The sequence below is a fragment of the Salmo salar genome, chromosome 02, assembly GCF_965601325.2.
Source record: "Salmo salar chromosome 02, fSalSal1, whole genome shotgun sequence".
NCBI lineage: Eukaryota > Metazoa > Chordata > Actinopteri > Salmoniformes > Salmonidae > Salmo > Salmo salar.
In genome coordinates this window covers 74,293,375-74,311,884 of record NC_138292.1, presented here as the reverse complement: position 1 = coordinate 74,311,884, position 18,510 = coordinate 74,293,375, and the positions used below count along the sequence as shown (strand labels likewise).

The 18,510-nt window shown below is 44.3% G+C and overlaps 1 protein-coding gene across 1 annotated transcript in view; it reads left to right on the top strand.

Moving 5' to 3' along the window:
- The first annotated feature begins 36 nt into the window (after positions 1 to 36).
- The window catches only part of LOC106564303 (tuberin), a 67,002-nt gene continuing 48,528 nt past the window's right edge, over positions 37 to 18,510 (top strand). Inside the window, 15 exon segments of the mRNA XM_082966897.1 lie at positions 37 to 53; positions 3,842 to 3,998; positions 6,376 to 6,462; positions 6,859 to 6,969; positions 7,087 to 7,234; positions 7,676 to 7,793; positions 8,166 to 8,214; positions 8,542 to 8,667; positions 9,078 to 9,151; positions 10,351 to 10,477; positions 10,576 to 10,719; positions 10,953 to 11,090; positions 11,580 to 11,683; positions 11,933 to 12,014; positions 12,114 to 12,269. Coding sequence (XP_082823023.1) covers positions 3,864 to 3,998; positions 6,376 to 6,462; positions 6,859 to 6,969; positions 7,087 to 7,234; positions 7,676 to 7,793; positions 8,166 to 8,214; positions 8,542 to 8,667; positions 9,078 to 9,151; positions 10,351 to 10,477; positions 10,576 to 10,719; positions 10,953 to 11,090; positions 11,580 to 11,683; positions 11,933 to 12,014; positions 12,114 to 12,269 — 1,599 coding nt within the window. The 5' untranslated portion in view covers positions 37 to 53; positions 3,842 to 3,863.

Here is an 18,510-nt window from a genome sequence, read left to right as displayed (position 1 = left end):
TTTGATTGGCCGATGGATGAGCGACGGAACCTAGAGGAGCCAATATCTGCAAGGTAAAGTAAGGGCAGGGGACAGAAGTTGAGTGATGAGGTGTGCTGAACATTCTGAGGCATACAGAAATGATGCCACATTTTTCATGTACAGAACAACTGAACATACAGGAAGTAGTAGATGTCATCTTCACCTGTGTCAAAGATATTAGGGGTGTGTTCAGACTGTGTGCATATAGCCAGGCCGTAGGCTCTTTTTTTCTGAAGACAGTAGTCAACTCTTAGTTGTTGTTTTAGGCTACAACTTATCCCATCTGAAAATCCCTCAATAATGCAGCAAGATATTGCTTCAGTGTGTAGATGTCAGAAGGGCAACATTGTGATAAAAACGGATTCATACCTGAAGCGTCTCGTCCCAAACTCTGATTTGATACGCTGGAATCCTCTTCCTCCAGTTTCACGTGCGCCCTCGAAGCAGTGGCGCTCAACACTCTCCTCTCCATCCTAGTTTTTAACGTCGTGGCTAAACCGGCATGGGGCACGGTCTTGTTACCGCTCCGAGTGATGACCGCGGTACTCTCAACGAAATAAGGCGAGGTCATTTTGAAACAGTGGAAAGCATAGGAGACCGTTGTGCTGCAAGTAGGACGGACCGTGGCTAACAACATTAGCTTGTTAGCTAGCTAAAACAAAGCTATACAAGGGTTTAACATTTTCCAAGTACTATTGATGGATATTGAAACGTGACCTACTCTGGTTGATGATTTCATTTTCAAACGACAGGCACGTTAAGACTAGCTCATTAAACAAATGTTACATTTTAACTCAACATCTATTGCTTTTTCGAGCAATTTTTTCAGTAGGAACTACATCTCCCGTCAGCTCCCGCGACAAACGTGTTTTTACAGGAAGTGCTCGACAGTCCATCCGGTTGTCGAGTAGGGGGACTGATCTGACTTGGGGAAAGCTTTTGAAAAATGTGGATAAAAATTCTAAATGCATGAATTTGGCTTGCTCGGTAGTTTGTCCACCTGCCAGCCTCACGTGAATGACGCCAGAAACGCATCTAGATCGATAGAAGGTATGAGTTTCCGTTGTTTTTAAAGCCCTACGTCTGGAACGCAAACAAGCAGATAGCTAGTCAACAATATGTATTTATTAGTGCTTGTTTGTGTCGCTCTTTCTCTCTCCCTGTCCGCTATTTCGTCAGCTGTTCCGGACGGATGTTGAACGTGCACGAATGGGCACCTGACCGGGTACTGTTGATACATCTAAAACAGAACTAGCTATATCGTTGTTCACTCGGTTGTCTCTTTGCTTGACAGGGAGAATTCTTTCAACATTCCCCTGGCTTGTTTCGTGGTACACTCTCTCTCCCCAGCTAGAACTCAATAGCTGATTGCCACTGATCCCGGGGTTGTAGGTAATACTGACTAGCTACTGAAGTATAGCCGAATTGCGTCCCAAATGGCACTATATTCTATATGTAGTAAATGTGCCATTTGGGACGTATTCTATATTAGCACGGACACACAAACTACCACTTCCCCGTGACCACAACAGAGTCCTCCTAGCTGCTTTCTTTACAAGCGGTTATTATGTAACAACATTATGTAACAACAACGTTATGGATATCGTATCAAAGGCCATTTTAGTATGTGCAGAGGAATGTAATACTTCTTGGGCAATTGTTTGCTGTCTGATGTGCTCGCTTCGCATGCATGTGGTGTGTGAGCGTGTGCACGCAGCGTGGACGTGCACTAATTTCTGGAGTACCACAGATGCAGAGGACAACAACATGTCGAGAAGGGGTGTGATGTTGGGGCATGTCTCTGTCATTTATCTGTTTGACAGAAACTAACAGCAGTCATGTAATGCAAAAAGTTGGGCCAGGGCTCTCTCAATTGATCTTTACCTGATTCCTTGTACTCAAAACACATTGAATTTAATTTTATTTCTTGTATAATTTTTTTTTTTAACATTGGAAGTCTGAGGAGAAGCAACCTTGTTGGTTAAAAGGAGGCGAGTAGGTAGGACGTGAGGAAACATAGTCAATAAACTGTACATTGATAACCAACTGTCCCGAGACACCAAGACAACTCGATGGCTTTTCTAAATGATACAAAGTTCCTAAAGATGAGTGGAATAATGGACCACCCAATACTATTCATGTTCTCTCTCCCTACCACCCAATACTATTCATGTTCTCTCTCTACCACCCAATACTATTCATGTTCTCTCTCCCTACCACCCAATACTATTCATGTTCTCTCTCTACCACCCAATACTATTCATGTTCTCTCTCTACCACCCAATACTATTCATGTTCTCTCTCCCTACCACCCAATACTATTCATGTTCTCTCTCCCTACCACCAATACTATTCATGTTCTCTCTCTACCACCCAATACTATTCATGTTCTCTCTCCCTACCACCCAATACTATTCATGTTCTCTCTCCCTACCACCCAATACTATTCATGTTCTCTCTCCCTACCACCCAATACTATTCATGTTCTCTCTCTCCCACCCAATACTATTCATGTTCTCTCTCTCCCACCCAATACTATTCATGTTCTCTCTCCTACCACCCAATACTATTCATGTTCTCTCTCCTACCACCCAATACTATTCATGTTCTCTCTCTACCACCCAATACTATTCATGTTCTCTCTCTACCACCCAATACTATTCATGTTCTCTCTCTACCACCCAATACTATTCATGTTCTCTCCCTACCACCCAATACTATTCATGTTCTCTCCCTACCACCCAATACTATTCATGTTCTCTCTCTACCACCCAATACTATTCATGTTCTCTCTCTACCACCCAATACTATTCATGTTCTCTCTCTACCACCCAATACTATTCATGTTCTCTCTCTACCACCCAATACTATTCATGTTCTCTCTCCTACCACCCAATACTATTCATGTTCTCTCTCTACCACCCAATACTATTCATGTTCTCTCTCTACCACCCAATACTATTCATGTTCTCTCTCTACCACCCAATACTATTCATGTTCTCTCTCCCTACCACCCAATACTATTCATGTTCTCTCCCTACCACCCAATACTATTCATGTTCTCTCCCTACCACCCAATACTATTCATGTTCTCTCTCTACCACCCAATACTATTCATGTTCTCTCTCTACCACCCAATACTATTCATGTTCTCTCTCTACCACCCAATACTATTCATGTTCTCTCTCCCTACCACCCAATACTATTCATGTTCTCTCTCCCTACCACCCAATACTATTCATGTTCTCTCTCCCTACCACCCAATACTATTCATGTTCTCTCTCCCTACCACCCAATACTATTCATGTTCTCTCTCCCTACCACCCAATACTATTCATGTTCTCTCTCCCTACCACCCAATACTATTCATGTTCTCTCTCCCTACCACCCAATACTATTCATGTTCTCTCTCTACCACCCAATACTATTCATGTTCTCTCTCTCCCTACCACCCAATACTATTCATGTTCTCTCTCTCCCTACCACCCAATACTATTCATGTTCTCTCTCTCCCTACCACCCAATACTATTCATGTTCTCTCTCTCCCTACCACCCAATACTATTCATGTTCTCTCTCTCCCTACCACCCAATACTATTCATGTTCTCTCTCTACCACCCAATACTATTCATGTTCTCTCTCTACCACCCAATACTATTCATGTTCTCTCTCTCCCTACCACCCAATACTATTCATGTTCTCTCCCTACCACCCAATACTATTCATGTTCTCTCTCTCCCTGACCCTGCTGGTTTTCCTCCGTCTGTTTCCACCAGAGGCCCAGTAGAGCCAGTGTAAACTGCCTGGTCCCTCCCCACAGGACCCCTCCTGGACCCCCAGCCATGAACAAGCAGCCCAGTAAAGAGAGTCTGAAGGACAAGGTCAAGGGGATATTTGGTTTGGGATCCCCTCGACCCCCCAGCAAGCAGACAGACAGCAAGCCCTCAGAGTTCATCATCACGCTAGATATACTTAAGGTATGTAAGAGTGTGATGCAACTCCACACACACATACTGTATACACCTACACACACCACATACATACTGTACACACACCACATATATACCACACACTGTACACACATACCACACACACAATACATATACACACACACACACACACACACACATTCCACACACCACATACATACCACACACATACTGTACACGCATACCACACACACACATGCATACCACCCACACATACCACACACACATTCCACACACCACATACATACCACACACACACACGCACACACTGTACATACATACCACACACACACTGTACACACATACCACACACACACACATACCACACACGCAATGTACACACACACCACACATTCCACACACCACATACATACCACATACCACACACACACTGTACACACACTGTACACATTGTCGTGACGTTGTATTAGTTAATGTGACGACTGTTGCTCATCGAATGATTAACGGTTTATAATTGCGTGATTAAATGAATTAAGCAATGAATCAAGCAATTATTAACTCATCAACCTGGGGCACCATGGGAACATTATTTTGATTGAGTTTCTATTTCCCAAATTAACTCAAAGGATATCAGAATATCGATTTTACAACAGTCGCTAAATTAATCAACCTCTTGTCTCATGTCTGAACGTCGCATAATCCGGGAATCTGCACGGACCCGGGCTTCACCAATGAGTTTACCACACCAATCTTAGTTGATTATTTATTTACTAGCAAGCTAAAATGATGATAAAAATACACATACACAAAACACAGTCTAGGCTATTGATTAGGACTTAGTATAACGGACCAACACACTACGGCACGTGTTACCCAAAATGGGGATTTAAAAGAGAGAGAAACCAAGAAAGTACACGAGAGAAATATACATTTGGTTCATTTGTCAGCCATGCGTATTTAAACCTAGCCTTGCCCCGAACTGCCGCTCTTATGGGTCAGAATATAATGATGTAATTACGTGTTGGAGGTCTCAGGTGGGAAGCTCCGCGTGTGTCGTTTAGGCTTCTCAATGACGCACTTCTCCGGCGCAACTCTCTGGTTGTCCTCACGATGTCAGTGTCCTTCTTGGCTTAGGGGTCTGATCCCTCGCCCTTGATCTGAAAGGGGTCTTCTGAGGACAGACAGCTCTGTAGCTCAGAGCTCACAGCTTCGGACTCGAACGGTGTAGATACCACGATTCAATGGAGAGTGGAGGCTGGGTGGTTCGGCTTGAATTCACCCGCCTAGACACAGCTACTCGTCCGTAGCTCGTGTAGAAAAAGATTTCTTTGTCTTCAACCTTGTGTTTCGTTTTGGGGTTCGTTGACTTTGTTAGACCTTCGCTGCAGCTTGGGGTCACTTAGTCTCCTATGTTAATTCTTCACTCTCCTGTCTTATACCCTCGGGTCAGAAGTGGGCGTAACCGCCTTTAGGGCAATTCTCTGGGCGGACCAAGTTAAGGGGCAAGGCCTAGATTTGACTAAAATCCTATTTTAGACACTACCTTCACATCTCATCTTTACCAAAACATTCTCTTTGATTTGGATATTTTCCACACAACGTACAATGTATAAACATCAGGCATATACTGGGAAAACTCTTAAAGGTACAATGTTTTCATAATAACGTAATCTCTTAACCTTTAATAACAATACAAAAGTTACATACATTTTCATATTCCACCTCTCGTCATGACCACCATTGTGGCTGACGGAAACCATTGTTCCAAAGTCCCTTTATTGCATGTTTAATGTTCTGAGGCCAGTTCTCCATGGTGAGGACCAACGAATTTCTCTGTGGCCTAAGGTTTATTATGGGCGTGAGGGGTCATAAAACCCCCACATCTTCAGACCCCTAGATCTCTCCTCCTCTGTTGGGGTTTTGGGAGATAATCTGTAGGGTGGTGGTCTCCTGTACCCTGACCTGATCAGGACAGTCATGACAACATATACCACACACACACACACTGTACACACATACCATACACACCACACACTGTACACACACATACTGTACACACACACACCACACATACACAGCACATATATACCACACACTGTACACAGTGTGTGGTATGGGGCAGCAGGTAGCCTAGTGGTTAGAGCATTAGGCCAGTAAATGAAAGGTAGTTGGATCGAATCCCCGAGCTGACAAGGTACAAATGTGTCGTTCTGCCCCTAAACAAGGCAGTTAACCCACTGTTCCTAGGCCGTCATTGAAAATAAGAATGTATTCTTATTAACCTGACTTTCCTGGTTAAATAAAGGTAAAATAAATTTTAAAAAACACGCATACTGTGCGCACACACATACTGTACATACAATCAGTTTTCTGTCTCTGACCATCTTGCTGTTTTTCTCTTCAGGAGCTGCACCCTGACTGTGGCCTTAGCAACAGAATCCGGGTTGCTAACCATGTCTGTGACCTGGCCAAGGCCAAGAAGTTTGAGGAGGTGAGAGAGAGCACACCGTGTGTGTGTTTGTGTGTGTGGTAGAAGTCAGTGTGTTGTGATTCTACGTGGCCAGACAGCGACAGCGACAAGAAGCTGCTGTGTGGGGAATCGTAGGTGGCTCCTTCTCAGCTCGTTGTTTATCTTGTTCCTCATACCATGTCTTGTTTTGACTGAGGTCACGTCTTTGCTAATACTGTATGGTTAGCTAGCTAGCTAACCAACAACTGTAATGATGTATTTAAGAGAAGTGCTCACTGTGCAAATGTATTTGTTTTCAATAAACATTTGGAGATGAAATGTATAGTTTCCATGTTGCCAACAATCTAAGTCGACCCCGTCTGTTTCTGAGCACGCGTCGCTATTGTTGCTAAACAACCAACCGTGTGTGTGAGACAGCATGCAGTGGAAGCAGTATGGAAGGCGGTGGAGGATATGCTGACTCCAGAACAGCCACCTGAAGCTAGACATGCTGTCCTGCTGCTCCTCAGAGCTATCATACAGGGACAGGTACACACACACACACACACACACTAAAGGAGGCACCACAGATACTTTCTTGTTCCCTGAAGGTATGTTGACATCCTGTGTATGTTGCCTCCCTCTCTGTGTGTGTGTGTCTACCAGGGTGAGCGTCTGGGTCCTCTGCGGGCCTTCTTCTTCAAGGTGATCAGAGACTACCAGCCGTCCAATGAGGACCTGTCTGACAGGCTGGAGGTGTTCAAGGCCCTGACGGAGAACGGGAAGGACATCACTTACCTGGAGGAGGACATAGGTGAGACGCACACCTTCCAACATCAACCCTTTTTGCACTTGGGGTGGCAGGTAGCCTAGTGGTTAGAGCGTTGGACTAGTAACCGGAAGGTTGCAAGATCGAATCCCTGAGCTGACAAGGAAAAAAATCTGTCGTTCTGCCTCTGAACAAGGCAGTTAACCCACTGTTCCTAGGCCGTCATTGAAAATAAGAATTTGTTTTTAACTGACGCGCCTAGTTAAAAAAATTAATAATAATAATATAACTTTGACATTTGATGTAGACCGTTCCATCCCACAGTCTTTTGACAGACGTTACAATACCATTTATGTTACGGAGTCTGTCCACCAGATATTCACTTGCCCAATGAATAGCCCAACTGGGACCCTTGATTAAGATATTGACTGATTGGTCACAATATTTTGACTGATTGCTTGATTTTAATTTATTGATCACCTGCAGCTGGGTTTGTCCTGCTGTGGATGGACATTGGTCTGACCGCTGACTTCCTCCACGTCCTGGTCAACCTGGTCAAGTTCAACAGCTGCTACCTCGACCAGAACATATCTGTCATGGTCCAGTAAGAACACACACACACACACACACACACACACACACACACACACACACACACACACACACACACACACACACACACACACACACACAGTCTTGTACAACTAACCTTGTGGGGACGCACAATTCGGTCCCATTCAAAATACTATTTTCCCTAACCTTAACCCTAAACCCTAGCTCCTAACCCTTAACCTAACTCTAACACTCATTCTAACCTTAACCCTAAACCCCCTACAAATAGCATGTGACCTTGTGGGGACTAACAAAATGTCCACAGTTGGTCAAATTGTTGTTAGTATAATATTTTTGTGGGGTCTTCTGATTAGTCACACACCCACACATGCTAGGTCTCAGTGTGTGTGGTTTTGTCCAACAGGAAGATCTGTCTGCTGTGTAACAGGACAACAGCTTCTACAGACATAGAGGTAGTATTTCATTTACTCTGATGTCAAGGTTTTATAACTGGGCTTTTTCTTTGAAGTCATTAACGTGTCTGTGTCGTCTCTGTGTGTGTGTGTGTGTGTCGTCTCTGTGTGTGTGTGTCGTCTTTGTGTGTGTGTGTGTGTGTGTGTGTCGTCTCTGTGTGTGTGTGTGTCGTCTCGGTGTGTGTCGTCTCGGTGTGTGTGTGTCGGTGTGTGTGTGTTTGTCGTCTCGGTGTGTCGTCTCGGTGTGTGTGTGTGTCGTCTCGGTGTGTGTGTGTGTCGTCTCGGTGTGTGTGTCGTCTCGGTGTGTGTGTGTGTGTGTGTGTCCAGGTGTCTCTACAGGTGCTTGATGCGGTGGTGTGTTATAACTGCCTCCCCTCTGACTCCCTCACCGTCTTCATCATCACTCTCTGTCGCACCGTCAACGTCAAGGAGTTCTGTGAGTCCTGCTGGAAGGTGAGCAACGTTGGTGTTGGTGAGGGTGTGTTGGTGTGTTGGTGAGGGTGTGTTGGAGAGGTGTGAGGGAGTGGTGTGTGTGTGTTGGAGAGGGTGTGTGGGAGAGGTGTGAGTGTGTGTGTGTTGGAGAGGTGTGTGGGAGAGGTGTGAGGGAGTGTGTGTCTGATCTACTTGTCATGTTAATTAATCTGACTAAACAATAATAATAGTAATGATTAATATTCTAATATCTAACCATTAGAAATGATCAACAGATAATACTATTGCTCCTCCTCTCTCCTCTCCCCTCTCCTCCTCTCTCATCTCTCCTCCTCTCTCATCTCTCCTCCTCTCTCATCTCCTCTCTCATCTCCCCTCTCCTCCTCTCTCATCTCCCCTCTCCTCCTCTCCTCTCTCCTCCATCTCTCCAGTTGATGAGGAAGGTGTTGGGGACTCATCTGGGCCATAGTGCCATATACACCATGTGCCGTATCATGGAGGAGAGGTAACAAACCCTGTGTGTGTCTAACCTGTCCTCTCTCTGTGTGTGTCTAACCTGTCCTCTCTCTGTGTGTGTCTAACCTGTCCTCTCTCTGTGTGTGTCTAACCTGTCCTCTCTCTGTGTGTGTGTGTCTAACCTGTCCTCTCTCTGTGTGTGTGTGTCTAACCTGTCCTCTCTCTCTGTGTGTGTCTAACCTGTCCTCTCTCTGTGTGTGTCTAACCTGTCCTCTCTCTGTGTGTGTGTGTGTCTAACCTGTCCTCTCTCTCTCTGTGTGTGTCTAACCTGTCCTCTCTCTCTGTGTGTGTCTAACCTGTCCTCTCTCTCTGTGTGTGTCTAACCTGTCCTCTCTCTCTGTGTGTGTCTAACCTGTCCTCTCTCTCTGTGTGTGTCTAACCTGTCCTCTCTCTCTCTGTGTGTGTCTAACCTGTCCTCTCTCTCTCTGTGTGTGTCTAACCTGTCCTCTCTCTCTCTGTGTGTGTCTAACCTGTCCTCTCTCTCTCTGTGTGTGTCTAACCTGTCCTCTCTCTCTCTGTGTGTGTCTAACCTGTCCTCTCTCTCTCTGTGTGTGTCTAACCTGTCCTCTCTCTCTCTGTGTGTGTCTAACCTGTCCTCTCTCTCTCTGTGTGTGTCTAACCTGTCCTCTCTCTCTCTGTGTGTGTCTAACCTGTCCTCTCTCTCTCTGTGTGTGTCTAACCTGTCCTCTCTCTCTGTGTGTGTCTAACCTGTCCTCTCTCTCTGTGTGTGTCTAACCTGTCCTCTCTCTCTGTGTGTGTCTAACCTGTCCTCTCTCTCTGTGTGTGTCTAACCTGTCCTCTCTCTCTGTGTGTGTCTAACCTGTCCTCTCTCTCTCTGTGTGTGTCTAACCTGTCCTCTCTCTCTGTGTGTGTGTCTAACCTGTCCTCTCTCTCTGTGTGTGTGTCTAACCTGTCCTCTCTCTCTGTGTGTGTGTCTAACCTGTCCTCTCTCTCTGTGTGTGTGTCTAACCTGTCCTCTCTGTGTGTGTGTGTGTGTGTGTCTAACCTGTCCTCTCTCTGTGTGTGTGTGTGTGTCTAACCTGTCCTCTCTCTGTGTGTGTGTGTGTGTCTAACCTGTCCTCTCTCTGTGTGTGTGTGTGTGTCTAACCTGTCCTCTGTCTGTGTGTGTGTGTCTAACCTGTCCTCTGTCTGTGTGTGTGTGTCTAACCTGTCCTCTCTGTGTGTCAGGGCGTATATGGAGGATTCTCTGCTGCTGAGAGGAGCAGTGTTCTTCGTAGGGATGGCTCTATGGGGAGCGCACCGTCTCCCAGCCTTAAAGAACACCCCTACCCTGGTCCTCCCATCATTCTATAAGGTAGGATCCAGAGAGGGAGGGGAGATTCAGCATTTTAAAGGTGCATCAGAGGAGTTTTTTCTTTGACCTCTGACCATCCCCTGACCTTTAACCCCCAGGCGATGTGGTGTGCCAACGAGATGGTGTCGTATGAGATCGTTCTGTCCATCACCAGACTGATAAAGAAGTATGGCAAGGAGCTCCAGGTGGTCACATGGGACATACTGCTGGGGATCATAGAGAGGTTACTACAGCAGATTCAGGTACGCACGCACAGGGGTACGCGCACGCACGCACGCACAGGGGTACGCGCACGCACGGGGGTACGCGCACGCACGCACGCACGGGGGTACGCGCACGCACGCACGGGGGTACGCGCACGCACGCACAGAGGTACGCGCACGCACAGAGGTACGCGCACGCACAGAGGTACGCGCACGCACAGAGGTACGCGCACGCACAGAGAGAAAATGTATGTAATTGTATCTCTCTCTAGTCGATAGGCAGTGCAGAGCTGAAGTCCATAGTGTATGAGTTGCTGACTACAGTGGAGGAGCTCTATGAGCAGAACGGCTTCCATGGATCATCTGACAAGTTCTTCAGTCTGGTGGAGAAGTGTGCTGACAAAAGACCTGTAAGTCACTCCTCTTCTCCTTTCCTCCTCTCATAGGCCCTCCTCTTCTCCTTTCCTCCTCTCCTCTTCTCCTTTCCTCCTCTTCTCCTTTCCTCCTCTCATAGGCCCTCCTCTTCCCCCTCTTCTCCTTTCCCCCTCTTCCCCCCTCTTCTCCTTTCCCCCTCTTCCCCCCTCTTCTCCTTTCCCCCTCTTCTCCTTTCCCCCTCTTCCCCCCTCTTCTCCTTTCCCCCTCTTCCCCCCTCTTCTCCTTTCCTCCTCTTCCCCCCTCTTCTCCTTTCCTCCTCTTCCCCCCTCTTCTCCTTTCCTCCTCTTCCCCCCTCTTCTCCTTTCCTCCTCTTCCCCCCTCTTCTCCTTTCCTCCTCTTCTTTCTCGGTCCTTCCTTCTCTCTCTTTTTTCCCTGCGTCTGACAGTCTTTGTGTGATGTCTGTTATTTGCCTTCACTTTGTCTTCCATTGTTCTTGTGAAGAGTTGTTATTGTGATGTCATCAGGATGCGTCGGTGCTGACTCTGATATCGTACCGGGCCCAGTCCATCCAGCCAGCTAAAGACGGGTGGATCCAGAGTCTACACCGCCTCATGGAGAAGTTCTTCAGGTAACTGTATGGTCGCCACGGATACCAAAACAGGCAGTCACCATGGAAACAAAAACCAAACTAAAAGTTGTTATAGGTGCCTGTTGAGTGATTGTCATTCCTGTCTTATGTTGAACAGTATTTAGGGAAAGAAAGTTTGTTAAACTGCTTCTCTGTGTCTCTTTGTCTCTCTGTGTCTCTCTCTCTGTGTGTCTCTCTCTCTCTCTCTCTCTCTCTCTCTCTCTCTCTCTCTCTCTCTCTCTCTCTCAGGAATGAGAGTCGTAGTGTGATCAGGATCAAAGTGCTTCACATCCTCTCCTTTGTCCTCAGCACCAACCGCCAGCTCTACGAGGTACTGACCCACTCACTCACCATAACTATTCTCTCACTCCCTCTCCCGTTCTGTCCATCTCTCCCTGCGTGTTGATTCTGTCATCCTTGTCCTTCCCAGGAGGAGCTGATAGAGGTGGTGGTGGTTCCTCAGCTCAGTGGGATAGCAGAGGACAGAGACCTGGCTGTGAGGAGACAGGCTACCCAGCTACTGGTGGATCTGGCTGAAAGCTGTACTACACACCACTTCACCAGCCTCCTGGACATCATCCAGAGGGTAGGAGACACACACACACACACACACACACCACTTCACCAGCCTCCTGGACATCATCCAGAGGGTAGGAGACACACACACACCACTTCACCAGCCTCCTGGACATCATCCAGAGGGTAGGAGACACACACACACCACTTCACCAGCCTCCTGGACATCATCCAGAGGGTAGGAGACACACACACACCACTTCACCAGCCTCCTGGACATCATCCAGAGGGTAGGAGACACACACACACCACTTCACCAGCCTCCTGGACATCATCCAGAGGGTAGGAGACACACACACACACCACTTCACCAGCCTCCTGGACATCATCCAGAGGGTAGGAGACACACACCACTTCACCAGCCTCCTGGACATCATCCAGAGGGTAGGAGACACACACACACCACTTCACCAGCCTCCTGGAGGGTAGGAGAGACACACTGGTTCCACACACCACTTCAGCAGCCTCCTGGAGGGTAGGAGAGAGTGTTATTCAGATTGTGTGTAAAGTTAAAGGACCAATCACGATAGCAAAGTGGTTACCCCGCCACTGAGGGATGAGGCAGGAGAAAGGTAACCGCTCTGAAGTTCATAGACAGCTGTGGATGCAAGGATGAACCATAAAGACAAGTAAACTCAGAATATCAGAGTTATATTCTTCAAGATTCAACGGCTACATATCAATCATTTGATAGAAGTCCAGTAAAGGATGTAGGAACTGCAGATTGTCTCTTTAAAGGTGTTTGTTTGTGAGAGGTCGTTCTCTCTCCAGCTCAGATCCCTGCTTCTACACCTGCATCGCTTGTTGTTTGGGGTTTTAGGCTGGGTTTCTGTACAATGGAAAAGGGGCTTTATAAATGCATCACATCATATGTTATTGGTCACATACACATGGTTAGCAGATGTTATTGGTCACATACACATGGTTAGCAGATGTTATTGGTCACATACACATGGTTAGCAGATGTTATTGGTCACATACACATGGTTAGCAGATGTTATTGGTCACATACACATGGTTAGCAGGTGTTATTGGTCACATACACATGGTTAGCAGATGTTATTGGTCACATACACATGGTTAGCAGGTGTTATTGGTCACATACACATGGTTAGCAGGTGTTATTGGTCACATACACATGGTTAGCAGGTGTTATTGGTCACATACACATGGTTAGCAGGTGTTATTGGTCACATACACATGGTTAGCAGGTGTTATTGGTCACATACACATGGTTAGCAGGTGTTATTGGTCACATACACATGGTTAGCAGGTGTTATTGGTCACATACACATGGTTAGCAGATGTTATTGGTCACATACACATGGTTAGCAGATGTTATTGGTCACATACACATGGTTAGCAGGTGTTATTGGTCACATACACATGGTTAGCAGATGTTATTGGTCACATACACATGGTTAGCAGGTGTTATTGGTCACATACACATGGTTAGCAGGTGTTATTGGTCACATACACATGGTTAGCAGGTGTTATTGGTCACATACACATGGTTAGCAGGTGTTATTGGTCACATACACATGGTTAGCAGGTGTTATTGGTCACATACACATGGTTAGCAGGTGTTATTGGTCACATACACATGGTTAGCAGGTGTTATTGGTCACATACACATGGTTAGCAGGTGTTATTGGTCACATACACATGGTTAGCAGATGTTATTGGTCACATACACATGGTTAGCAGATGTTATTGGTCACATACACATGGTTAGCAGATGTTATTGGTCACATACACATGGTTAGCAGATGTTATTGGTCACATACACATGGTTAGCAGATGTTATTGGTCACATACACATGGTTAGCAGATGTTATTGGTCACATACACATGGTTAGCAGATGTTATTGGTCACATACACATGGTTAGCAGGTGTTATTGGTCACATATACACATGGTTAGCAGATGTTATTGGTCACATATACACATGCTTAGCAGATGTTATTGGTCACATATACACATGCTTAGCAGATGTTATTGGTCACATATACACATGCTTAGCAGATGTTATTGGTCACATATACACATGCTTAGCAGATGTTATTGGTCACATATACACATGCTTAGCAGGTGTTATTGGTCACATATACACATGCTTAGCAGGTGTTATTGGTCACATATACACATGCTTAGCAGGTGTTATTGGTCACATATACACATGCTTAGCAGGTGTTATTGGTCACATATACACATGCTTAGCAGGTGTTATTGGTCACATATACACATGGTTAGCAGGTGTTATTGGTCACATATACACATGGTTAGCAGGTGTTATTGGTCACATATACACATGGTTAGCAGGTGTTATTGGTCACATATACACATGGTTAGCAGGTGTTATTGGTCACATATACACATGGTTAGCAGGTGTTATTGGTCACATATACACATGCTTAGCAGGTGTTATTGGTCACATATACACATGCTTAGCAGGTGTTATTGGTCACATATACACATGCTTAGCAGGTGTTATTGGTCACATATACACATGCTTAGCAGGTGTTATTGGTCACATATACACATGCTTAGCAGGTGTTATTGGTCACATATACACATGCTTAGCAGGTGTTATTGGTCACATATACACATGCTTAGCATGTGTTATTGGTCACATATACACATGCTTAGCAGATGTTATTGGTCACATATACACATGCTTAGCAGATGTTATTGGTCACATATACACATGCTTAGCAGATGTTATTGGTCACATATACACATGCTTAGCAGATGTTATTGGTCACATATACACATGCTTAGCAGATGTTATTGGTCACATATACACATGCTTAGCAGATGTTATTGGTCACATATACACATGCTTAGCAGATGTTATTGGTCACATATACACATGGTTAGCAGGTGTTATTGGTCACATACACATGGTTAGCAGGTGTTATTGGTCACATACACATGGTTAGCAGATGTTATTGGTCACATACACATGGTTAGCAGATGTTATTGGTCACATATACACATGGTTAGCAGGTGTTATTGGTCACATATACACATGCTTAGCAGGTGTTATTGGTCACATATACACATGCTTAGCAGGTGTTATTGGTCACATATACACATGCTTAGCAGATGTTATTGGTCACATATACACATGCTTAGCAGATGTTATTGGTCACATATACACATGCTTAGCAGATGTTATTGGTCACATATACACATGCTTAGCAGGTGTTATTGGTCACATATACACATGCTTAGCAGGTGTTATTGGTCACATATACACATGCTTAGCAGGTGTTATTGGTCACATATACACATGGTTAGCAGGTGTTATTGGTCACATATACACATGGTTAGCAGGTGTTATTGGTCACATATACACATGGTTAGCAGGTGTTATTGGTCACATATACACATGCTTAGCAGGTGTTATTGGTCACATATACACATGCTTAGCAGGTGTTATTGGTCACATATACACATGCTTAGCAGGTGTTATTGGTCACATATACACATGCTTAGCAGGTGTTATTGGTCACATATACACATGCTTAGCAGGTGTTATTGGTCACATATACACATGCTTAGCAGGTGTTATTGGTCACATATACACATGCTTAGCAGATGTTATTGGTCACATATACACATGCTTAGCAGATGTTATTGGTCACATATACACATGCTTAGCAGATGTTATTGGTCACATATACACATGCTTAGCAGATGTTATTGGTCACATATACACATGCTTAGCAGATGTTATTGGTCACATATACACATGCTTAGCAGATGTTATTGGTCACATATACACATGCTTAGCAGATGTTATTGGTCACATATACACATGCTTAGCAGATGTTATTGGTCACATACACATGGTTAGCAGATGTTATTGGTCACATACACATGGTTAGCAGATGTTATTGGTCACATACACATGGTTAGCAGGTGTTATTGGTCACATACACATGGTTAGCAGGTGTTATTGGTCACATACACATGGTTAGCAGGTGTTATTGGTCACATACACATGGTTAGCAGGTGTTATTGGTCACATACACATGGTTAGCAGGTGTTATTGGTCACATACACATGGTTAGCAGGTGTTATTGGTCACATACACATGGTTAGCAGGTGTTATTGGTCACATACACATGGTTAGCAGGTGTTATTGGTCACATACACATGGTTAGCAGGTGTTATTGGTCACATACACATGGTTAGCAGGTGTTATTGGTCACATACACATGGTTAGCAGGTGTTATTGGTCACATACACATGGTTAGCAGGTGTTATTGGTCACATACACATGGTTAGCAGGTGTTATTGGTCACATACACATGGTTAGCAGGTGTTATTGGTCACATACACATGGTTAGCAGGTGTTATTGGTCACATACACATGGTTAGCAGGTGTTATTGGTCACATACACATGGTTAGCAGGTGTTATTGGTCACATATACACATGGTTAGCAGGTGTTATTGGTCACATATACACATGGTTAGCAGGTGTTATTGGTCACATATACACATGCTTAGCAGATGTTATTGGTCACATATACACATGCTTAGCAGATGTTATTGGTCACATATACACATGCTTAGCAGATGTTATTGGTCACATATACACATGCTTAGCAGATGTTATTGGTCACATATACACATGCTTAGCAGATGTTATTGGTCACATATACACATGCTTAGCAGATGTTATTGGTCACATATACACATGCTTAGCAGATGTTATTGGTCACATATACACATGCTTAGCAGATGTTATTGGTCACATATACACATGCTTAGCAGGTGTTATTGGTCACATATACACATGCTTAGCAGGTGTTATTGGTCACATATACACATGCTTAGCAGGTGTTATTGGTCACATATACACATGCTTAGCAGGTGTTATTGGTCACATATACACATGCTTAGCAGGTGTTATTGGTCACATATACACATGCTTAGCAGGTGTTATTGGTCACATATACACATGCTTAGCAGGTGTTATTGGTCACATATACACATGCTTAGCAGGTGTTATTGGTCACATATACACATGCTTAGCAGGTGTTATTGGTCACATATACACATGCTTAGCAGGTGTTATTGGTCACATATACACATGCTTAGCAGATGTTATTGGTCACATATACACATGCTTAGCAGATGTTATTGGTCACATATACACATGCTTAGCAGATGTTATTGGTCACATATACACATGCTTAGCAGATGTTATTGGTCACATATACACATGCTTAGCAGATGTTATTGGTCACATATACACATGGTTAGCAGATGTTATTGGTCACATACACATGGTTAGCAGGTGTTATTGGTCACATATACACATGGTTAGCAGATGTTAACCTCTTGGGGCTAGGTGGGACGCTAGCGTGCCACCTGTGGTGCACTCCATCAACAGCAGGTGCATTTCAAGAGCGGCAAATTTGAATCCAAATAAATGTCAAAATTCAAATTTTTCAAAAATACAACTATGTTACACCATTTGAAAGATAAACATCTCCTTAATCTAACCACGTTTTACGATTTCAAAAAGGTTTTACGGCGAAAGCATAAATTTAGAGTATGTTAGGACAGTACATTTACAAGAGTTGTGTGTAATGTTTTGTCAAGTCAAAGACAGGGTCACCAAAACCATAAAACCAGCTAAAATGATACACTAACCTTTTACAATCTCCATCAGATGACACTCCTAGGACATTATGTTAGACAATGCATGCATTTTTAGTTCTATCAAGTTCATATTTATATACAAAAACAGCGTTTTACTATGGCATTGATGTTGAGGAAATCGTTTCCCTCCAATAACCGGCAGTCAAGTCAGCGTCAGAAATTAAATAATTAAAATTAGAAAACATTGTTAAAATATTATATTGTCATTTAAAGAATTATAGATTTACATCTTTTGAACGCAATCAACTTGCCAGATTTAAAAATAACCTTACTGGGAAATCACACTTTGCAATAATCTGAGCACTGTGCCCAGAAAAATACGCGTTGCGATACAGACTAGACGTCATGTTGGGGAGATCTAAAATCGAAAATACTATGTAAATAATCCATTACCTTTGATTCTCTTCATCAGATGTCACTTCCAGGTATCACAGGTCCATAACGAATGTAGTTTTGTTCAAAAAAGCTCATCATTTATGTCCAAAAATCTCCGTCTCGTTAGCACATGATGTAAGCCAGCCGGACTTCTCGTCATGAACGAGGGGAAAAAATATATTTCCGTTCGTTCAAA